The sequence below is a fragment of the Camelus dromedarius genome, chromosome 6 (genome assembly GCF_036321535.1).
Source record: "Camelus dromedarius isolate mCamDro1 chromosome 6, mCamDro1.pat, whole genome shotgun sequence".
Lineage (NCBI taxonomy): Eukaryota > Metazoa > Chordata > Mammalia > Artiodactyla > Camelidae > Camelus > Camelus dromedarius.
In genome coordinates, this window is record NC_087441.1 from 63,514,739 (window position 1) to 63,536,835 (window position 22,097).

Sequence of the window (22,097 nt, forward strand, 5' to 3'; positions counted from 1 at the left end):
CCTTACTTTGTTAGCACATTCCTTTTTGTTTATAGGTAATAGGTTTACATAGTAATTCTTACCTTGTATTATCTATGCCCATCTGTTTTTTTTTAAAGGAATTTATAGGGAAAGACACCATGATGGTATCTTTTTATGGTTGGTTCTGTAATGTGTGAATCACTCTGGGAGAAACTGTTGTAGACTTCCACCACTGGGCTGAAGCTGCTGCTACGTATGCCTCTGTTTTAACCATCTGATCATTTTTCCATCTGAAAACCCCGGGAGCGATCCCAGTTCGACAGGGCCATAGCGTGAACTAGATTGGCACAGGATGCCTCAGATTAACTGCTTATGGCTGGGATGGGATAAATAGAACAAAAGGAAACATTTCAAGGACTCAAAAGATAGGAAAAGCCAACTCCCAGTTTCCCTTGGGAGCAAGGCAAGTGCGCTTAATGACAGCCAGACATAGAAATTATTATTTTTGCAGGCAAAGCATTTGCCAGTGGCCAGACCCCAGTAGTGAGTTTCAGGATCAGGTTATCAGTCAAACTCACCAGACACTGCTGGTTTCCCGTGCTTTGACTTTACTTAGAAGGGAACGTAACAGGAAGTACAGAAGAGCACCACAGAGGCATCAGGCACTCAGATGCAGCTTCCGATGTCCCTTCCCAGTCACCACAAGGGATGCATTTTGTCCTAAGGTTGGCAAGGGGCTCACGAGAGTGTGGTTCACATCAGCACAGGGAAGTCACCGCATCCAGGGTCTCTCAGCTGAAATTCCTTGCGAGCCATGTAGCCCTGGATAGGGTTAGTAACTGGTTCTCATTTCTTAATGTCATGAACAACCCTGACACCAGGGACAGCAGACTAAGGAGCTTGGATTCTTGGATTCACGATAACTAGTGATCTCATTCAAGGACCCTCATCAGCTTTCAGAGTTGTTGGAAGTCTGACACTAGGTCTCATCATCCCTCCAGAGTCTGGAGGGGGTGGTCACAGCCCAGCTGTTACCCTGTCCTTCCGCCGGTCATTCAGACTGGTTGTTTAGCAATCTTTCCCAGGGACAATGGCATTTCTTTTGTGTCTTTCCCCTTCTCTCCAGACTACCCTGGTTAAACGTGACACTCTTGTTTGCTGAATCCATGTCATACCAGTGATTGCCAGCTGGTGCTTTCCTGAATGACGAAGAGCCACTGTTCCACTGTGATGTCACTGTGGACTTTGGAAGCTGCAAATATCAGAGGCAGTGCACTTAACAGAAACCGCAGCTGGTTACTTGGGGGCAAAAATACCACCTTGCCTAGTTTCTCCTGGCCGGGGCAGTCTTCATAACAGCTTCAAATCAGTCACAGTAACTTTCAAGCCCTTACCAAACCAGTAAACTTAATTCACATTTTCAAAGTTCAGCAATAGGATTTTAACAGACCACAGAAATTGCCAACTTGGGGGAAATAACCTTGTCAATTTTAAAATGAGATTGCTGGTTATAAACCATTTGCTTTGAAGTTATCATTAAGGTTGAGATGGCACACAAAAGCAAATGTTCTGGCTTTTTGCAGAATTCTAAGTCACCTTTCTTTCTCTCTGGGTAGCCCCTTCCCCTGCCACAGACCCCAGAGAGGGGTTTAAAGCCTCCAGATAGGAGCCTGGCAAAGTGGTTAGTCACTGTTGACAAGAGCCAGTGCTGCAAAGCCACATTGTCTTCCCCAGGGTCCCCACTCCGTTTGGCCTCTCTGTGTCTCCAGGACTAGAACCTGATACACTGTGTTTCCAGAAGAGCCAATGACAACTAGAAATGGGAGCAGAGAGGCTAGTCAGAGCCTATAGGAAAATGCACTTTCCCTTCCACTCCCAGGATATCAGTGACATCAGAGCTGAGAGATTGGATCCTGGGAGATGAGATGGATCTAAAATACACCGGGAGCAGGCAGGAAGGGTTCTGTCACCTACTGCCTAGGAGGCTAAGAGCAGGTAGCTGAACGATCTCCTCAGTGCACAGCTTGGTACCCAGATGAGTCCAGCAGGGGAAGTGCACAGAAGGTGCAAGTCAGGTCCCGTCACCAAAAGTGAGATTAGATTTACTCGGTTGTGTTGTCCATCCTGAAATCTTAGTAAAATGAGGCAGAAAAGAGGAAGTGATTGGTGCTGAAAGTGAGAGTGCCATTTGCACAGGTTGTATTGACAGCGCCCTTTCCCCCTTTCCCACTGCATCTTCTTGTGACTGTTCAGTGATGGGAAAAGTACTTTTGTATACATTGTCATCTTTATTTTTTCCTATTTAAGGAAATTAAATTTTAATGTCAGTAGGTCTAAATGGGGTTTAATGTCTAATGTGTGTTCCAAACTATGTTTCTTGTAATTTAATTTGTACTTATCTGTCTGATTTACTTGACATGAGGCCAACTATTTTCATCATATATCCTGATAAAAGAAATTTTAAATTACTTCCGATTTCTCTAGGTCTTGATTATTTGGGCCCGTTTTTCATGCTTCCCTCTGTTTTGCTTGTAGAAAAACATTTGTCGTGCTTGTTCAAGTAACAAAACAGCAAGAAGCCATGTTTTCACTGTAGAATATCACAGACTGTTAATATAATTCTATCTTATGAACTAGAAGTGACTATCCTAACCAAAAAACAAAGAAACAAAAAAACTGCTAATACAGACAGTATAAAATCACAATCACATTTATGTGTGTAATCTAGTTGATAGTGGCTATTTCTGAGTTTTCACATCGCCTAGATATTTTTATTTGATGAATATCAATAGTGGAACAAGTACTTGGGGCACTGTGTTATGGTAATTTGCAGTGAAGCTTAACACTTGGGTTATAGTTGTGTGTGTGTCTAAGTGTGCAGGCCATTGGAATAAATAGGAACATTCTTTTAAAAGATAAATGAGCCTAATCATAGATAATAAGGAAGTCCACAAGTATGATCAGATTCAAAGTAGGCATTTGAATTAAAAAAAAAAGAAAGAGGGAGAGAAAGTTGCTTTTTGTGAGTCTCTAGATTCTTACTTTTAGTAATAAGACTGTTGTAAAAGAATGAAAATGGAAAAATAATACACCAACATAGCAATGAGAAGTTTAGACTGTCCGAAAGTAATGATGGTTGGTGGACTGGGGACTCTTCCCACCCTCCTGGTTAAAGTTAGATTTTTTGAAGGCATGAACTTACATGTAAATAACAAGGGAAATGTAATAAGATGTAGAATAATTAAATATTTTAAATGATTTTGAGAGATTTTAAACTAAAAATTAAGAATCATCTCAAAATTGGGGAGAAAACTCTGTCAGAAATAGGTTTGTAATTTAAAGCTAAAAAAATGGAGACTAAATGGATACTCTCTTAAAAATGAGTCTATCTCTCATAAAAACTGGTTATCCACCTTTATTCAAATTTATGTCTGGAACTGTCACATAATACCAGTCCCAGAATAAAACTACATGAAATATCATCTTAGTCACCTTCTACCCCTTGAGTTAAAATTTCAGGTTCTGTTCGGTGCACCCAGTGTGGGGAAACTAGAGAAAGTTCTCGAAAAGGCAACCGTCGTGGCCAGTGAGGACAGAATGAGAGAATAACTCTCTTCAAGTCATTGAGATTACTGGTGGGATGCAGTATTACCCATATCTGAGATGAGTCTGGCGGGGAACTTGAGAGTCAAGTTTATAACAAATAAAAGGAAATACGATTTCACCCGGGGAGGAATAACGCTGTCACACTCTTCCCGTGATGTACCAGCTGAAAATACAGGTGTTTGGAAGATACAGACAGATGCCTGGCTGGCAGTGTAAAAAATGGATTATTGAGGGAGGTTAGGTTTGCTGAAGGATATGCCTCACTTCTGAGGTTGACAGCAAACAGGAAAACCATGTTCTTCCATGAGAGACACAGTTCTGGGGCAGCAGTACCATAATCTGTACTACTGTAGGAATGTGTCTCTTCTTGTCTTTAATTCCATAAACAGGGGAGACTATGGGCCTGCCTTCTGAGGCCTTTCATAATTTTACATTCTCTGTTAACCACATGACACAGATGGTTTCTTAGCAGAGCCACAGATGTCCTTGAACTCATTTAAAATATAAACATTTTCAGTGTGGGATTAATAACTAACGGTGGCCACTAAATGGGAAGATCTATTGAGGACCAATTCTTCATCCTCCATGGGGGTTGGAAACTGGAAAGTGTAGGCCGCGGGCTCTCAGGCAATTATTCCTAGAAATGTTGACTATCTCAGATTGATCTTAGTAAATGGAATGAATAACTGACTGTACCACTGAGAATAATGGAAATGGCGGCATCTTTAACGTAATGGAGCAGATGAGTGTGGAGGAGTATGGGCGGGAGGGTGTTTATCTGCCAATAGTTTTTAAAATGCACTCTCTTGACCCAAGTGATACAATGTGTTATGTAAGTCTACAAAACTACTATGACTGTGGGTTTTGACGTGTCTGTATTAATAGAACTTCACTAAGTGTGCAGGGTTGAGAAGGTTCCATTCATAGGACTAATCACCTGTGACCCAAGGCAGTGTGTCTGAAGATGGGTGAGGACCTGAAGATAGCTGGTGATTCAGTTATTGGTGATTCAGTTGTGGGAAGTTCAGACATGCCTGCAGGACATCCGGAAGCCTCGTGATTATTACTTTATTTTCAGTCCCACAGAATGCTTGTCTTAGTATAACGTAGAACCATGTAGAAAGATTCATGGTTAGGGTTCTCCCGTTGCTTTCCTCTATTCTTGGGCTCAAAAAGTTTTCACTCAGCAGGAGGAGTTCCCCAGACTCCCTGCTAATGCCTGTGATTTTCCTGGGTAGCTCACGGATTCATTTAGAGTATAGCAACAGGTTTTGTTCCTTGAACATAATCAGTTGGTTGTTTTATGTCACTTTAGAGCTTTTAAGTTAGTCTAGGTTTGTGAGGGCACCTGTTTTGTAAGAACTGAGTATTAACAGAAGGCCACCATCTCTCCAGATCTCTGCACAGTTTGTAAGCCTCTCAGAAGGGGACAGTTCTGGTGTTGCTCCTGGCTGTGGGAAGGAGGCCATGTAGTATCGTGGTAGAGAGCCAAGGCTCTGGAAGACTCCTTTGTGGAAATCTGGCTCTGCACCTGCTGTTTGGCCTTGGGCAAAATTCTTTAACCTCTCTGGCTTCCGTATCCTCACCTGTAAAACTTCGTTAAGTTGTCGTGGGGCTTAAATGAGCTAGTATCTGTTTTAGGCTGAGTGATATAAAATTGTTTCTGTAGGACCAAAATGGTCAAATACTGGCAATTATGTGGTTCAGAGGATTCAACCTTAAAAAAATGCATAGAACAGTGCCTGACACCTGGTGGGCTTTATGCCAATTTTCACTCTACCTTCACTTTCTTAAAGGTAGCAACTTTTTTCATTGAATGGTGTTATTCCTTCACCCATGGAAACGGTCTGCTCATGACCCTCCATGGCACTGAGCAGATGAGCCCCGGTAAATGCATACGTTTTTCTTTTTCTGCTGCTGAATTGTGAACAGGTGTGTTCACTTCTCTTTGCATCTTTTCTAGCTGTGGAAAGATGGGATTGAATCAGAGGCCCTTTCCAGCGCTAAAATGCTGTGATTTGAGAGTAAATTGTCTCTTCTTGGCCACATTTTAAGAAACTGAGAGTCAAATACAGTTGTTTCCACGTTCACCTGTAACAAAGAGAACCACACCCTCCAATAATTGCCTAAATTAACCAGTCATATTCCAGCTTGAGGCGTGGGATGTTTCTCAAAAGTCAACATTAACAGCCACCAATCTCCCTAAAACCAAAATGGTTATATCCTCAAATAATTACATCTAGCAGGGGAGGGATAAATTAGGAGTTTGGGATTAGCAGATACACACTACTATAAAAAATAAAATAGATAAACAACCAGATCCTATGGGATAGCACAGGGAACTGTATTCAGTATCTTGCAGTAACCTATAATGAAAAAGAATAAGGAAAAATGTGTAATATATGTGTGTGTGTGTATATATGTATATATATATATGTATAGCTGAATCACTGTGCTATACACCAGAAACTAACACAACATTGTAAATCAAAATATACTTCAATTTGTTTAAATCTAAAAATTTAAAAAAATAATGTTACATTTAGCCCATCCCTGCTTTATAATATTAGTTCTTAAAGATCTAGGCAATGTCTTGTCTTCATTTAAGAAGGTTACATGATCCTTCTGTCATTCAATACAGCTAAAACCACTTACAGTAGCCACCATGAATTTTAAAGACCATCTTTGAATAGGTAACAGTTTTCCAAATTGCAGTGTTTTCATACATATACAAGGAAAGCTTAAACCTGTGTCACTGTCAATTTCCAGGGATAGCATGACTTTCTGGTTAGAAAAATAGTAACTGGAGAATTTCAATGGAAGTCATTTTCAAAATTATAACTTGGTTTTTATGAAATGTAAGCTTAAGGACTTTTGTAAGCATTCTCTATGGTTTTTTGCAAGCAGTTTGTGAAGAAGAAAAGATATGGGTAGCTTAGAAAGGAATATACACATACACACACAACACACACACACACACACACACACACACACACCCCCAAACTGAGAATAACAAAGACTTCTGGTAGTAAGACATTTTTGATACTAGAACATCATATGATGTGTTGTTAAGAAATCACTTCCTTCCCAGATTGCATATGTTTGTACAGAAGCAATACCAAGTGAGCTCTGCCCCTGTTTTTATCTGTTGACTGAGAGAAAAAACTTACTTCCAGACTTCAAAAGATAAATATTTAATTTAAGGTTTGGTTACTTACAGTAATAGTCCTTTGATTTCTCCTCACCTTCTATATTCAAAAGTGCCCTTCATTCAATAAACATTAATTCAATGTTTTAGGCATTTTGCTGAATATTATTGGAAAAGATAAAGACACAGTTCCTGACACCAGAAAGTCATTCCCAGGGTGGGGCTTTGGGGGTGGGAATAAAGCGTGATGGGAGTAAGGCAGAGAGATGCACCAGGTGCTGAGGACGCAGAGACAGAGCGCCTAACTCCTGGGTCCCGGGGGTGGGTGGGGCGGGAGGGGCCAGGGGAGTTGAGGCTGCCAGCAGTGGGTGGCAGTATAAGGCAAGGAAACCCTCCCAGAATTGGCTCCGGACTCACCGTGATGTCTCAAGGCTACAAGCGAGTTTGCAGGGATGGGGAGGGGAGGGGGCCAGAGCCAGAGGCACTGTTTGCTGTAGAACAGAATCTGCATTACAGGAATCTAAAAGTTACGGGTGCCAGTGAAGGATTTTAGAGAAATAACTTTGTCGGCATTTTTCACTCAGAAAGATCACTCTGGCTGCATTGTAGAGACTAGATTGGAGGAGGTACAGATTAGAGGCAGGAAGCCCCCTGGGGTGACTACTTCAGAATCCTAAGAGCTGGGTTGGTGGAGCCTCAACTTGTAGCAGCAATGGGACTAGAACATGTAGGAAAGACATTAAGGAGGATTTGATGGCAGAGTACGTGCATATTTTTCTGATTTGCATTTAGTTATTACACTGAGCGAACATGTACAACTAAGCATTTTCTAGCTACCTGATACTGTTTTGAAAAAACAAAATTTAAATATGATGAAAAGAATTGTCTGACTGTTAACTCTAGTGAGACCTCAGCTGTATATACTCCATTAAAGCAGAAGATTACGTTGCCCCGGGTTTATCTCAACAAGGGTAGATAGTCTTGTGTGCTGTCTGATTTCAGTCAATTTAAATCTCTCATTAATAAATGACAGATATCACGATACTTGAAAAACTTTTTAAAAACGAACTTCTCGGATCCCATTGACTTCTCTTCCATACTCATTCAATTCCTTTTTGGTCTTCTGTTACTTTTTCTGACTCTGTTTGTATGGCCTTTTCTTAACTTTAGTTGTTTCTGCTTATACTTTACTGGAACTATTCTTTCCCCAGGATTTGGGGGTTCTTTCATGGCCCCTTCTCCATCACCAGTGACTCCAGCTCAGAATAACCTGCTCCAGCCCAACTTTGAGGCAGCTTTTGGAACAACGCCTTCAACTTCTAGCGGCAGCTCCTTTGATCCGTCAGGTGAGGCAGTGATTTTCAGACATTCTTTTGATTTGTTCTGATTATAAAATACACCACCTAAGGTTAGTGTGATATCCGGAAATTTATAAGCAAATACTAAGTAATGACCTGGTTTTAAAACTGTTCAGTAAATCTCTTACTCTGCAACTTAAGTAAAGATTTTCCATACATCGTGGTAGCTTTAAGAATAACCTATGATCCCTTTCTGTGTTTTTCATTTTTTAGCGGAAATCTAATTTAGCATGCACACCATCTGTTGCAATGAGCTTACACTCACAGGGTTTGGAGACGGTTAAGGGAAAACAAATACTTTGTGCTAAATCTTTGTGCAGTATCTCAGTGTGTGGACACTCCCACTGCTGTTGCTTACGCCCTCTGAAGCTTGCCTGGCCCTCGGTTTTATGAAGTTGACACAAATAGTATTCTCTGCCTGCCTTTAACCTTTCATCCTGCTGTCGTTTTGTTTGTATTCTCTTCCATTCTACTCTTCCCATGCTGGGTCCTTACTACAAATTTTCAATTGGTGAGTTTTTGGCAATTAAATGTGTTTCAGAAACACCCTAAATATATCCCCTGCCTGACAATTTGGTTGCTTCCATTGCCAGTGCCTAGTGGAATGCTGTCCTTTTTTCAGTTTAGACTTATTGCATAGTGGTGTTTATGGTAGATATGCGTAGGTGTTTTTTTGATAAAAATTAACAACCATAACATTTTTGACATAGATATTAGCAGTAACTTTTGTGCAAATCCTATGAGCCTGCATTTTGAATGGTCTTTCTATATTTCAGAAACTAAACACATGGTCATTTGCTATATGGTGATTAGGAACCATCAATAATGGCATGACTCCTAATACTTAAAATAGTGTTTACTGTAGATATACCCTTAAAGTTAGAGCCAAAAGGGAATACTGTAATCAGAGAAAAGAATCAAAACTCTTGCTTCTACAGTGTGGTCAACGGTTTTTCAGACACTTATTACCAGGTTCTGACCATTCGATCTGATTTTATTCCAGCACTGACTTCATAGGAACTAGCAGACTCAGCCTTCCTTTCTCATTAAAGAGCTGTTATAAAAGCAGGCATTGTAACTACCACGTAATGAATGCCTGTAGAGAGCTAACATTATAATAAAGGCGTGACATGTATTGTCTGGTTTAATCTTCCCAAGAAATCCACGTAGTAGTGGTGCTCTCCCCATTTACAGATGAGAAAACTAACTCTCAGTCACTTTCTCAGAGTCACACACTAGTGAGGCGTGCAGCTGAATTTGAGCCCAATTCTGATTCCAAACACTATGCTCTTTGCTGTACGTGACACATTTATTTTTTCCGTCTTTGTTCATATTCATTAGTATTTCCATACTTTATGAGTAGACATATGTAGAGATGTTTTTCTTGATGTTAGTCATTAAACATGTGAATTAAATGCCTTCTTTTGTAAGATTGTACATTCACTTGTTTCCATAATTTTTCAAACGACAGTTTCCCTTTAATTCTGCATATCTTTTAAAATTATCCTGAACCTGGTCTATTTGATTTCCAGTGTTTGATGGTCTAGGTGATCTTCTGATGCCAACCATGGCACCAGCCGGGCAGCCTGCACCCATCTCAATGGTCCCTCCCAGTCCCGCAATGGCAGCGAGCAAAGCCCTTGGGAGTGATCTTGACTCATCGCTTGCCAGCTTAGTAGGCAGTGAGTAATACAGCTTTCTTTAACTGAATCATATGTGAACTTTTTTCCCTATTTTTTCATATGTATTGTTTCTGGGTTCACTTAGAGGTGAGAGTATCAAGGATTGGACAGAAATTCTTAGTGCTTTACCCAGTACAGTTCCTTGGAAGATACTCAGTCACTATTGCATTGTCTCCCAAGCAGTACCCATGCCTCTCGTAAGCTAAATTATCAAAGGTGTAATAAGGAGCATATACAAGTATGAAAACAGATGTATTACGTATAGTAAGTACTTAATTTTTTATTTCATTTGGAAATAACACAAGGTAACTTAAATGCACTGTATTTACCAGTTGAGTATCCAAGTTAGTTTCACTTATTCATTCAACAAATATTTATTGAGGACCAGGCACTCTTCCAGGCTCTGGAGATAAATCAGTGAACAGAATAGGTATAAATATCTGTTCTTGTGGTGATTGGGAAGGGCAGAGACAAACATTAAACATTTTCAAATAAATAAATTCTCTAGTTTGTTGAGCCATAAGTACCATGGAGGAAAAACAGAACAGGCAAAGACGGATAGTGAGTTCTGCAGAGTGGTAGTTAAGAGTAGGCCTAAAATCTGAGAAGGTAAAATTTGAGCAAAGATTTAAAAGTAAAGGAATGACCCATATGGATATCTGAAGGAGAGTATTTGCAGGCAAAGGAGATAGCTAGTGCAAAGGCACTGGGGCAGAGATTGCCTGGCATTTTTTCAAGGAGATGAGTGGCTGGAGCTGGGTAACTGAAGGAGAGACTCTTAGAAGATGAGGGCAGCTATTATAAAGACTGACCTTTTTCTTAAAAACTTTGAATTCAATTTTTTATTAAGGTGAATGGATTTACCATTGCAGATACCTTTCATTTTACTCAAGGCTATCTCAAAAGTTTAGCAGATCCCTAAGACAGACCTCTTTTCCTCTGCATTATCCTATGGGCATACTTTTGTTTCCCATTGATCATCCTTGGTCTGGACATTCATGAAAATGCTTTGATGACACCCATGGAGAGGTTATTTGAATATTTCTTCCTACTTTAAAATTTCATCTTACTGATGGATAGTCTGCAGTGGTAACTGCTTTTGCTGAACGCTGTAACATACTGTCCAGATCGTCCTTCAGAAATAAATGGTGTATACCTCCAGCTGCTGAGAGGGTCTCCAGCACACAGCCTCCAGTGGCAGCCACCTTGGACAGTTATCTCAGCTGAAGAAAGCTGGCCCACTAGAGGAGTAGCCAAGCAATCTTGATAAAGAAGAACAAATTTGAAGTAGTCACATCTTGCAGTATCAGAACTTCTACAAAGTACAGTAATCAGGACAAATGGTATTGGTGTAAGGATAGAAAGATAGGCCAATGGAATAGAACAAAGAGCTCAGAAATGAACCTCATATACATTGTCAAACAATTTTTTCAAGGCTTCCAGGACCATTCAAAGTGGGAAAAGACAATCTTTTTCAAAAAAACAACAACAAAAAATTACGTTAGGATAACTGAATAGCCATATACCAATGAATGAAGTTGGGCCTCTTCCTTATACTATCCACAAAAATCAATTCAAAATGAGTCAAAGAGCTATGTAAGGGAAAGCTATAAAACTCCTAGGAAAAAAAACTGAGTGTAAATCTTTATGACCTTGAATAAGGCAGTGGCTTCTTAGAGATAATGCTGAAAATACAAGCAATGAAAAGAAAAATAAATTAGTAAAAATTTATCAAAATCAGAAACTTTTGTGTTACAAGTTGATACCATCAAGAAAGTGAAAAACAACTCACAGGAGAAAATACTGTCAAATCATATATCTCATCAGGGACTTAGCCATAATATATAAAGGATTCTTACAATTCAACAACAAAAAGTAAAATAATTTAAAAATTGGAAAAGGAAAAAAATAAGCAAAAATAAAATAAACATAGGAAAAGGATTTGAATACACGTTTCTCAAAAAACGATGCGCAAGTGGACCATAAGCATATGAAAAGATATTGAACATCATTAACCATAAGGGAAATGCAGATCAAAACCACAGTCACAGGCTACTTCACACTTGCTAGGAAGGCTGTCATCAAAAAGATAGTAACATGTTGGCAGGGATGTACAGAAACCAGAACTCACACATTGCGGGGTAGGGATGTAAAATGATGCAGCCACTTTGGAGGACAGTTTTATGGTTCTTCACAAGTTAAACATAGGGTTACCGTGTGACCCAGCAATTCCACTCCTAGCGATACGCCCGAGGGGATTGAAAACATACATCCACATGACTTGCACAGAAATATTCATAGCTGCAACTTTGTATAACAGCCAAAAAGTGAGAACAGCGGAGAACAGCGCGATGTCCATCAGCTATTGATCAGAAAAACAAAATGTGATACACTCATAAAGTTATTTAGCCATAAAAAGATGAACCTTGGAAATATTTTGCTAGGTGAAAGAAGCCAACTACAAAAAGCCACATGTTTTATGATTATATTTATATGAAATGTCCAGAACAGGAAAATCTTTAGAAACAGAAAGTAGATGAGTAGTGCTCAGGGGTCTGGGGGAGGAAGGAGTGGGAGTGACTGCTGATTCCTCACAGGGGTTCCTTTAGGGTGATGAAAATGTTTTGAGTGTGATAATGACTTCACAACCTTGTCAACATACTTTTTGCACTGAATTTTACTCTTTAAAAGTATAAATTATATCAATTTTTTTTAGAAATCTCATCTCACTATACACTCATTAGAAACACTAAAATTTTTAAAAGAAAAAAAAAAAAGAACTGACATTTCTATGTGCTTACACGGGAATGCACCCTCTGGAATTCTCACACTTGGCTGGTGGGAATACAGAATGGGGTCAGCACGGAAGTCGTGCAGACTCTTACGGTTAAATCTGTACTTGTGTGACTCAGTAAGCCCACTTCTGGGGATTTGTTCTAGAGAAATGAAAACATATGTTCTCACAAAAATCTGTATATGTGTCTTTATAGGAGTATTATTTTAAAGTGTCAGAAATAACCCAAATGTCCTTCAGTGGGTGAATGTGTATAAACAAACTGGTAACCCATTCAATAGAATACTACTTAGAAATAAAAAGGAGTGACCTGTTGATGTGCAAAAGAACACAGATGAATCTCAAATACATTATGCTAAGTGAAAGAAAGCAGACACAAAAAAATTATAAACTGTATAATTCCATTTATATAATGTTTTTGTTAAGGCAAAACTATAGGGAATATATTAGTGATTGCCAGGGTTAGGAGTCGGGGCAGTTTTAATTGCAAAGGGCAGCAAGACAATATTTTTGAGTGATTAAAGTGTTGTGTATCCTGACCGTAATGATGATTAAATGAACCCATGTATTTGTCAAAATTTATAGAAATGTACCACTCCCCCACAGAAAGGCCCATTGAACTTCACTATAAGTAAATATTTTATTAACTAAAATATATTCCAAAATGGTGGAGGAGGGAGAAGTACCTACACACTCCATATCAATATTGCAGCTTGCTGCTAGACCTCTTTGATCTTTTAAATGTCATGTCATTTAAGATGAGTATAGAGGTCTAAATTCTTTTTTTTCTTTTATCCATTTATAGATCTTGGAATTTCTGGTACAGCATCCAAAAAGTAAGTTTTTGAGATTGTCTGGTTTTCTTATGACAGTGTGTTTGTTCTTATTTGAGACTATCAAACGTGGTACTTATTGGAGTAATCACTCATTCTCAGGCTAGGTGACCTCAAAATTGGTTTTTATTTCATTCTTAATTTTTGTTTTTATTGTTATTCTACTAGAATCTACTAAAACCTCCAAACTGTTGGCTCTGCAATGAGAAGGAATAATCTATTTCAGTTTCCTAATTACTAAGTTACATCTAGAAATACTGTGGAATTATGGTTTGAATACTTGAATAGCTTAAAATTCTAGATTCATTAGAATATTTCTGGCTAACATTGATTTTAGAAAGTCTCTCATGGGGGATCAATTTTAAGGAAAGATAGTAAAAATGACAGTGCATACTTTTTTTTAGAAGCATATTTCAGCATCTCTGAAGTTGGGATGCAATCTACAATAGATGGTATCTTACAATCACTATAAAGCAGGTGGTGGTCATGGTATAAGTTGTGTGAAACCTTCTGTTGAATCCAGAAAGTACTATCATGGACGCATCAGATTCAACAAAGGACAAGTATACAGTATTTATGGTATACTTATTTGGAGTTTTTTATAGCCAGTGAAGAATTCAGTAGAGTTTTGTGGCACATTTTTTCATTAGAAGTGATAGGAAGTTGCTGTTTTCCCTAAGGTCTAAACTCATCGACTTTCTGTCAAATGCTCTGAAGCTCTCTTAGTTACAATATTGTGAGACTGCACCATCAGTTTTAATCCGTTCTCTTTATTACCACCTGACTCAGACTGCTTCTGACTCCAAATAAAAGTATCTGAAGAGCTAGACACCATTCTTCCCTGATAAGTGTTTTATTTTGTTTTTGTTTGATTTAGGGGAGATCTTCAGTGGAATGCTGGAGAGAAGAAGTTGACTGGGGGAGCCAACTGGCAGCCGAAAGTAGCCCCCGCAACCTGGTCAGCAGGCGTTCCACCAAGTGCACCTTTGGTGAGTAGCCACCAGAGGGCAGCGCAGGGCGGGCACTTTGCCAGTTTCTTCGTGTATAGTGCAGGGTGCATTTTGCTGAAATTTGCTACTGGCGTTGTACTTTTTTATCCAAACTAAAGAAATAGAAGCCAGATGCAATATTTGCCAACATGCAAATTTCACTTACTTTCTATTTAATAAAGGTTATGACCTATTTTTTTTATCTTATTCCCAAACTAAAGCTTCTTCAGATATTATTTCTTTAGTTGTACAATTATGGAAATGATTTTTCAAAACATTTACTATCATTGATCTGTATTTTTATCAGATTTCTTGCCCAGATTTTCCTGATTGTCTTAATAAGTAGTGAAAGCTTTTTTTCTTACCAGAAAGACTGGGCAGTTTTCTGTTGTATAAGTGAAATGCCATTTTAAAACCCTATTATTTCTTCTTACCATTTTTTTATTGAAGTATGGTTGATTTACAATGTCATGTTAGTTTCTGGTCACAGCATAATGATTCAGTTATGCATATGCATATATATATTCTTTTTCATTATAAGTTATTAAAAGATATTGAATATAGTTCCCTGTGCTATACAGTAGGACCTTGTTGTTTATCTGTTTTGTATATAGCAGTTTGTATCTGCTAATCCCAAACTCCTAATTTATCCCTTCCCCACTTTCCACTTTGGTAACTGTAACTCACCATTTTTTTTTTAATTGAAACTAGTACCACCATCTTTTCTAGCAAATTTAAATAGATTTCATTTCTGTTTGTTAAATTTCTATTTCTGTTAATATAGTAATACCACCATTCACTCTATGGAAGAGCATAATGCCGGAAATAAAGACTTAATTATTACTTAGGGAAATTTGCCACCACAAAAAACACATTTCCAGGATGGCAAAATTTACTGTTTTCCTATAAATGCCCCCATATTTAGCAAAATGAGGCTAGTTACTGCTTCCCAGGCTCACCTGTAATATTGCACCTTTGTTTACATCTTCACTTGTATAAATCACCCGGTCCCTAAGGCTTTCTTAATGCCATCCTCTCCTTGGTGCCTGAATTAATTTCTAACCATCACCCACCAACCCTGGCCAAACAAATACGCATAGAAGTGAATTAGTATGAATTAAAATATAAATGTTTTTAGATCGACTTAATTAAAAATGATATATTCCAGAAGTTTTTTTAAATACCTGAGTTTTGGAATTTAGGACACATGTTCTTTTAAATACTTCTATAAATAGTAATGTTTTTATATATGAACAGTTTTATAACTGTTTTATAAATAAAAGTAAGCTCAAACCAATCTGAAAGGGGCCTTTTGAACCAAAATTTGCCACTAAACGGTACTAATAGTAGTAATTGAACTACAGTTTATACCATAGTTTCTATGGGAAAATACATTCTGTGCTGAGACTTGGGTTCTCAAAACCCATTTCCTCTGGTCTCCCCGCTCCACCCCTGGTGTTGGTAAGAGAGGAGAGAATTCAAGGACTAGTATTCTCTGCCTTTGGTGAGTTCAGAGTCTGAGAAAACTTGATTTTAAGAAGTTATTTCTAACAGATAACAATGAGAAGATTGCCTATTATATCTAGGTATTTATCTATTTAAATCTTCTTTGCATCATTTAAAAATAATGCTCAAAAGGGCCATTTTGGGGGCAGAAGACCTAAACAGACATTTCTCCAAAAGAGACATAACAGATGGCCAATAGACACGTGAAAAGACGCTTGGTATCACTAATTATCAGAGAAATGCAAATCAAAACTGCAGTGAGGTATCACTTCACACTAGTCAGAATGGCCATCATTAGAAAGTCCACAAAACAGTGTATGGAAAGGATATGGACAGAAAGGAACCCTCCTACACTGTTGGTGGGAGTGTAATTTGGTGCAGCCACTGTGAAAAACACTATGGAGGTTCCTTACAAAACTAAAAACGAAGTTACCATATGACCCAGCAATCCCACTCCTGGGCATATATCCAGAGGAAACTCTAATTCGAAAAGATACATGCAGTGTTCATAGCAGCACTATTTACAACAGCCAAGACATAGAAGCAACCTATGTCCACAAACAGATGACTGGATAAAGAAGATATGGCATGTGTGTGTGTGTGTGTGTGTGTATAAAATGGATTACTACTTGGCCATAAAAATGAATGAAATAATGTCATTTGCAGCAACATGGATGGACCTGGAGATGATCACACTAAATAAAGTCAGAGAAAAATAAATTTCATGTATCACTTATATGTGGAATCTAAAAAATGATACAGATGAACTTATTTACAAAACAGAAACAGACTCACAGACATAAAAAGCAAACTTATGGCTACCAAAGAGGAAAGGAGGGGAAGGGATAAATTAGGAGTTTGGGATTAGCAGATACAAGTACTATATACAAAATAGATAAACAACAGGGTCCTGTTGTATAGCACAGGGAACTATATTCAATATCTTGTAATAAACTATAATGAAAAAGAATATATATATGCATTACAGAATCACTATACTGTATACTAAAAACTAGCACAACATTATAAATCAATATGTCAATTAAAAAAATTTTTTTATTTTAAAAGAGGGCCATTTTTACTTAACTATAAAATAAGGAGTTCCATTTTAATTTTTTAAAGGATGCTCAGTAGAAAACTATATACCTCTTTTAAATTGACCTCTGCCCAGGATAGCTATATAATTTATTGCCCAAACTACAACTTCTTTAAGGGTGAAAGGAAGCATAATTAGTACCCAGGGGCCCCAAGCATGTACCTGTGGCTGGGGGTCCACATAGACACTGAGACCATGAACAGGGAGCACTCCACTCTTAGATGTAAATATATTTGCGAGCCACTCTCTTATTGGGGTTAGAGGGAGAGAAATTCAATAAATGTAAATAAAATCCCTAAAGAAAGAGAAAGCTTCTCTCTTATAAATCTACTAATACTGCATATTGACATTAAATCTGCCAATTTATATTCTCATCACCAAATTAAAGGAACTAATTTTCTGTCCTTTTCTGTGCAAAATTAGTGAGACCTTATATCTGGTCCTAAGATGTTTGTACTATAGTAATGTTGCCCTTATCAGCAGGATAAAGCTTTCACTTTTTTTTTTTTTAACAGGTTAGTTTCAAAACAGTCATGGTGGGAGCAAAGTCTAAGGGGAGCAGAGGGGAGTGGAGGGAAGGATGGTGAGAATGCTGGTATCTAGCAGATCAGCTGTAGTTTAAAAAAAAAAATTTGAGAGCCTAAGGTGGAAAGAAACACAAGAAAGAAAATTCTCAAGTAGAATCCACGCAACTGGGGATTATTGTGAATGAACCCAGAGACACTGGCTTCCCGGTTTCCATGTGGGGCCTTTTGCTAAATAATGAGACCATTACCCCCAAAACAAGGGAGAAGTACTTGAAAAGCAAGATTGAGTTGCAGACCTTCCTTGGCCATCACCTCCCCTGAGGTGATGCATGGTTAAGAATGCATCAAATACTTAATTAACAGCTGTTTTACTTCTTCAGGGCACAGGTTGTTATCTGATTGGCAGGAACCATCTCTGAGACTGAAACTAGCGCCCTCATTTTTTTTTTAACACCCCCGCCAAAGTCCTTATTTTCATTTATGAAACAGAAAAATAAATTGTTAGTTCTGAAACCCGAAAAAAGTTGAAGACAGTAGGCGCTAGCTTTGTGAAGCATCCACAGCAGCTGTGGAAAGAGAAATTAGAACAACAGAAAGAATTTATTAGGAGACAAGAGTTACATGTAGATCTGTTCTTTGTTTATTTACTTCACATTTTAGGTGACAGTATGAAGGCTGCCCTGTGCAGTTGTGTTATCGTTATTAGCTCTCACTTAGTGGTATATAAACTCACTACCATTCACTCCATTCACTGCAAAGCTCTTCTTCCTGAACAAAGCTCTGGCTTTACTTTTACTTAAGAAATCATTCTGAGGTCGTCTTGTCACCAAACTCAGGTTCAACTGCTCACCTCTCAAAAGCCAGTAGTCAAGAGACAAGTGTCAATAGAAAGGAAAGGTGCTTTGATCAGAAAAGCCGCAGTGTGGGGAGATGGTGGACTCCTGTCCAGAGACCATCTCTGAAGGTTCTGCTCAGCCATGACAGTTTTTGAAAGGAAAAAAGTAGGTGTCGGGGAGGGGGATTTGCTGGGCACCGTGGATCTCACTGAATCCTCGAGCCAGGAGGTTGGGTTTGCATCTCCACTGCATGCAGACTGGCTGACTCTTTTATCTTGCCCGGTGATCTGCCTGCAGGATTGCTAAGGGGCTATTGCAGAGAGAGAGCTGATTATTCTTTAACTGCCTAAGTCTTTATTTTTGCTTCTTTTTATCTAGGGAAGGAATCAACGGGTTAGCCAAGGCATGGTGTGCATTCAGGGAAGCTTAAGTCAGGCGTTAGTTTCAATTGCTTAGTGATCACATTCCTATAATTAGGTTCTTTGAAGGTTAAAGGGGGACAGAAAGGGGGCAAAGAAGCTGCTTGCAGTTTGGCTTCCATCCACCCAATTCTCTCATAAAACCTCTCTTCCATTTTTCTATTTCCTTAAAATATGTTTGAGTCTCTTTCTCTAAGAATGTTCTAGAAAAAGAAGAAAGACAGCCAAAACGTGTGCTTCAGAAGTAGCAAAACAGTGTTTCAAAGTTTCGCTGTTCATCTGAAGGCCTTTACTTTTGAGTAGGAGACAAGGGGGCAGACGTGGGGGTGAGAATCCTTGTGCTGCTTTTTGAAGTTTTTGTAGGTAGAAGAGAGCTAAGGTTACTTTTCCCAATTTCTTTCAAATCTCTGTCAAACGCTGCTTGGGGGTGCCGCTCTAAAAGTTTTCAGATCACAGAACCCAAGTGAGATCTAAAAATCTGTCTCCGGGTGAGGCTTTATCACCACGGCCATCAAGAGCCCCGTGTTTCCAGGGTCACTCATTCCTTGTTTTCAGTGCACAGCAGACCTGTTAAGTTTCCACCAGACAAACTAGGAAGGTACTTGCAATTCAGAAATGTGTGCATTTTGCAGGAGGCCACTGAATCCACAGTTCTCCCCCTAAAAACATCAAATCTTTAGATGCCTAGAGATAAAACATTTAGCTGTGTGTCGGAAAAGAAAGCAATTTTAAAACCTTAGGATAAATAATATTGAGGGAGTAAATGATTAAGAGTTAATCTACCATTTGAACAAAACAACAAACTTAGACTACACTCTTTAAATTTCGTGACCCATTTATTTGATCAGGAATATCTACAAGTTCATTTTATTTTGATAGCTGATAAAAAACCCTCTTTCTTTCACACGCTTAAGTCCTAATGACACAACTCTTGTAAATAATGCAATTATTATTGTATGGTACAATTCTGATAAATAATGCAATTTTAATAAATGATACAATTCTGGGGTGATGTATTCACCTAGCCTACCACCTGTCCTGTTGAAATGATGAGTAAAGAGTGAATCTGAAATATAACACTTGTAGGGGAGGAAAAATAACTTTCCCTCTACCATTCTGAGTTCTTAGTAGACTAGCTCCTGTAATAAAACACATATTAACAAGAGAAAAACAGGAGTTTATTAATGTGTATGCCTCATGTACACATGGGAGATACCCAGGGGAAAACGAGTAACTTCAAGATGTAGTCTAAACCACTGGCTTACATATGACCTTTGGCTAAAGACAGAAAAAAGAATGGTATGGAGTGGCCAGTTAATAGGGAGGTTACCAGGAAAAGCAGGGTCAGTGAACATAAGATTTGTTATGTGGGTTTAAGTCAGTGCCTTCTTCATTGATAAGAGTCTCTTGTGATTCAGTCATCCTTCTCTGCCTGGTACAGAGAAGGAAACACCCTCACAAATGGGGGTTTCCTTTGTAAATCTAAATGTCCCTTACGAAAGTTTACCTTCTACTCTGTTTTCAGAGCTGCTTCTGCATCTGCTGCTTCTCAAAATAGTCAGCTCAAAAGTAATCCTTGTTCCAAAGAAGCCTGTTTGGGGGTGGCATACTCTGCTACCCTTCAGTATTTTCTTTCTTTTTAAAAATGTTTGAGATAAATTAATGTTAAATTCACTGTTTTCACAATTTCCAAGTGTACAATTCAGTAATTTTTTTAGTACATTTTTGAAGTTGTAAAGCCATCACCATTATCTAAATCCAGAGTATCTCCATCACCCCATAAAAGAACACAGTCTTTCCCAATCCCCCCCCCCACTCCCTATCCCCTGACATGCAAAAGTGTACTCTGTCTCCATGGATTTGCCTACTCTGGATATTTCATATAAACAGAATCATATAATACGGAGCCTTTTGTGCCCAGCTTCTTTCACTTAGCATAATGTTTTCAAGGTCCATCCGTGTTGTAGCATGTTCATTTTTTTATGACTGACTATTGTATTGTTTGGATAGACCACATTTTGTTTATTCATTCATCAATGGATGGACATTTGTATTATTTCAGTTTTTGGCTATTATGAAAGATACTTCTATTATTTGTATACAAGTTTTGGTTTGACTGTATGTCCTCAGTTCTCTAGGAATGGAATTGCTAGGGCTTGTGTGTGTGACTCTTGCGCTGTATGCAGTTCCTTAACGACTAATGATCTTGAGAATCTTTACACATGCTTATTGGCCATTTGTATATCAAGAAATATCTATTTATAACCTTTGTCCATCTTATAATTGGGTTATCTTTTTATTGCTGCGTTCTAAGAGATTTTTATTATTCTGGAGATGAGAAGCTTATCAGATACGTGATTTGCAAATATTTTCTCCCATTCTGTGCATTGTCTTTTCTTTTTCTTGATAGTGTCTTTTAATACACAAAGTTTTTAATTCTGATAAACTCCAGTTTATCTGTGTTTGTTGTTGTTGCTTGTGCTTTTGATGTCGTATTTAAGAAATCATTGCCTAATCCGAGATCTTAAAGATTTACAACTAGATATCTTTTTAAGAGTTGTATAATTGTATCCATTACATTCGGTCTTTGCCCTATTTTAGGCTCATTTTCATGTATGGTATGAGACAGCGGTCCAAATTCTTTGTATTGCCAGTACCATTTGTTGAAAAGACTATTTTTTTTCTTCATTTATTGGTCTTGGCATTCTTCTCAAAAATCAGTTGACCCTAGATGTACAGGTTTGTTTCCAGAATCTTTATTCTGTTGTGTTGATCTATATGTCTATCCTTATACTGGTATGACAGTGTTTTGATTAATGTAGCTTAGTAGTGAGTTCTGAAATCAGAATATGTGAGTCCTCCAAATTTTTTCTTGTTTTTCAATATTGTTTTGGCAATTCTGGGTTCCTTTCCCATATAAATTGTAGGTTCAGATTGTCTATTTTTCCAAAAGAAGTAGTTGAAATTTTGGTAGGGATTGTACTGAATCTATAAAGCAAATTGGGAAGTACTGTTATCTTAACAATATTAAGTCTTTTAATCCATGAACAGAGGATGTCTTTCTATTTATCTAAGTCTTCTTTAATTTCTTTAACAATGTTTTATAGTTGTCAGTGTACGAGTCTTGTACTCTCCTGCTAAAATTATTTCTAAGTATGTTATTATTATGCTTTTGTAGATTAAATTGTTTCTGTAATTTCATCTTTTATTGTTCATTGCTAGCATAAGGTAAACACCACATTGATTTTTGTATAATGATTTCATATCCTGCAACTTTGCTAATAAAGTTGTTTATTAATTCTGATAGTTTTTTGTATGTGTGGATTCTCACGAATTTTCTCT

General features: G+C 38.1%; 1 protein-coding gene across 10 annotated transcripts in view; it reads left to right on the plus strand.

The window, feature by feature from the left end:
- SNAP91 (synaptosome associated protein 91) overlaps positions 1–22,097 on the plus strand; it is a 128,297-nt gene that overhangs the window by 95,176 nt on the left and 11,024 nt on the right. For 9 of the 10 annotated variants that reach the window (XM_064486897.1, XM_064486899.1, XM_064486902.1 and 6 more), the window contains 4 exons: positions 7,927–8,061; positions 9,606–9,755; positions 13,355–13,385; positions 14,260–14,371. In XM_064486897.1, coding sequence (XP_064342967.1) covers positions 7,927–8,061; positions 9,606–9,755; positions 13,355–13,385; positions 14,260–14,371 — 428 coding nt within the window. The remainder of the gene's footprint in view (positions 1–7,926; positions 8,062–9,605; positions 9,756–13,354; positions 13,386–14,259; positions 14,372–22,097) is intronic. The other variant, XM_064486901.1, reaches the window with a different exon arrangement.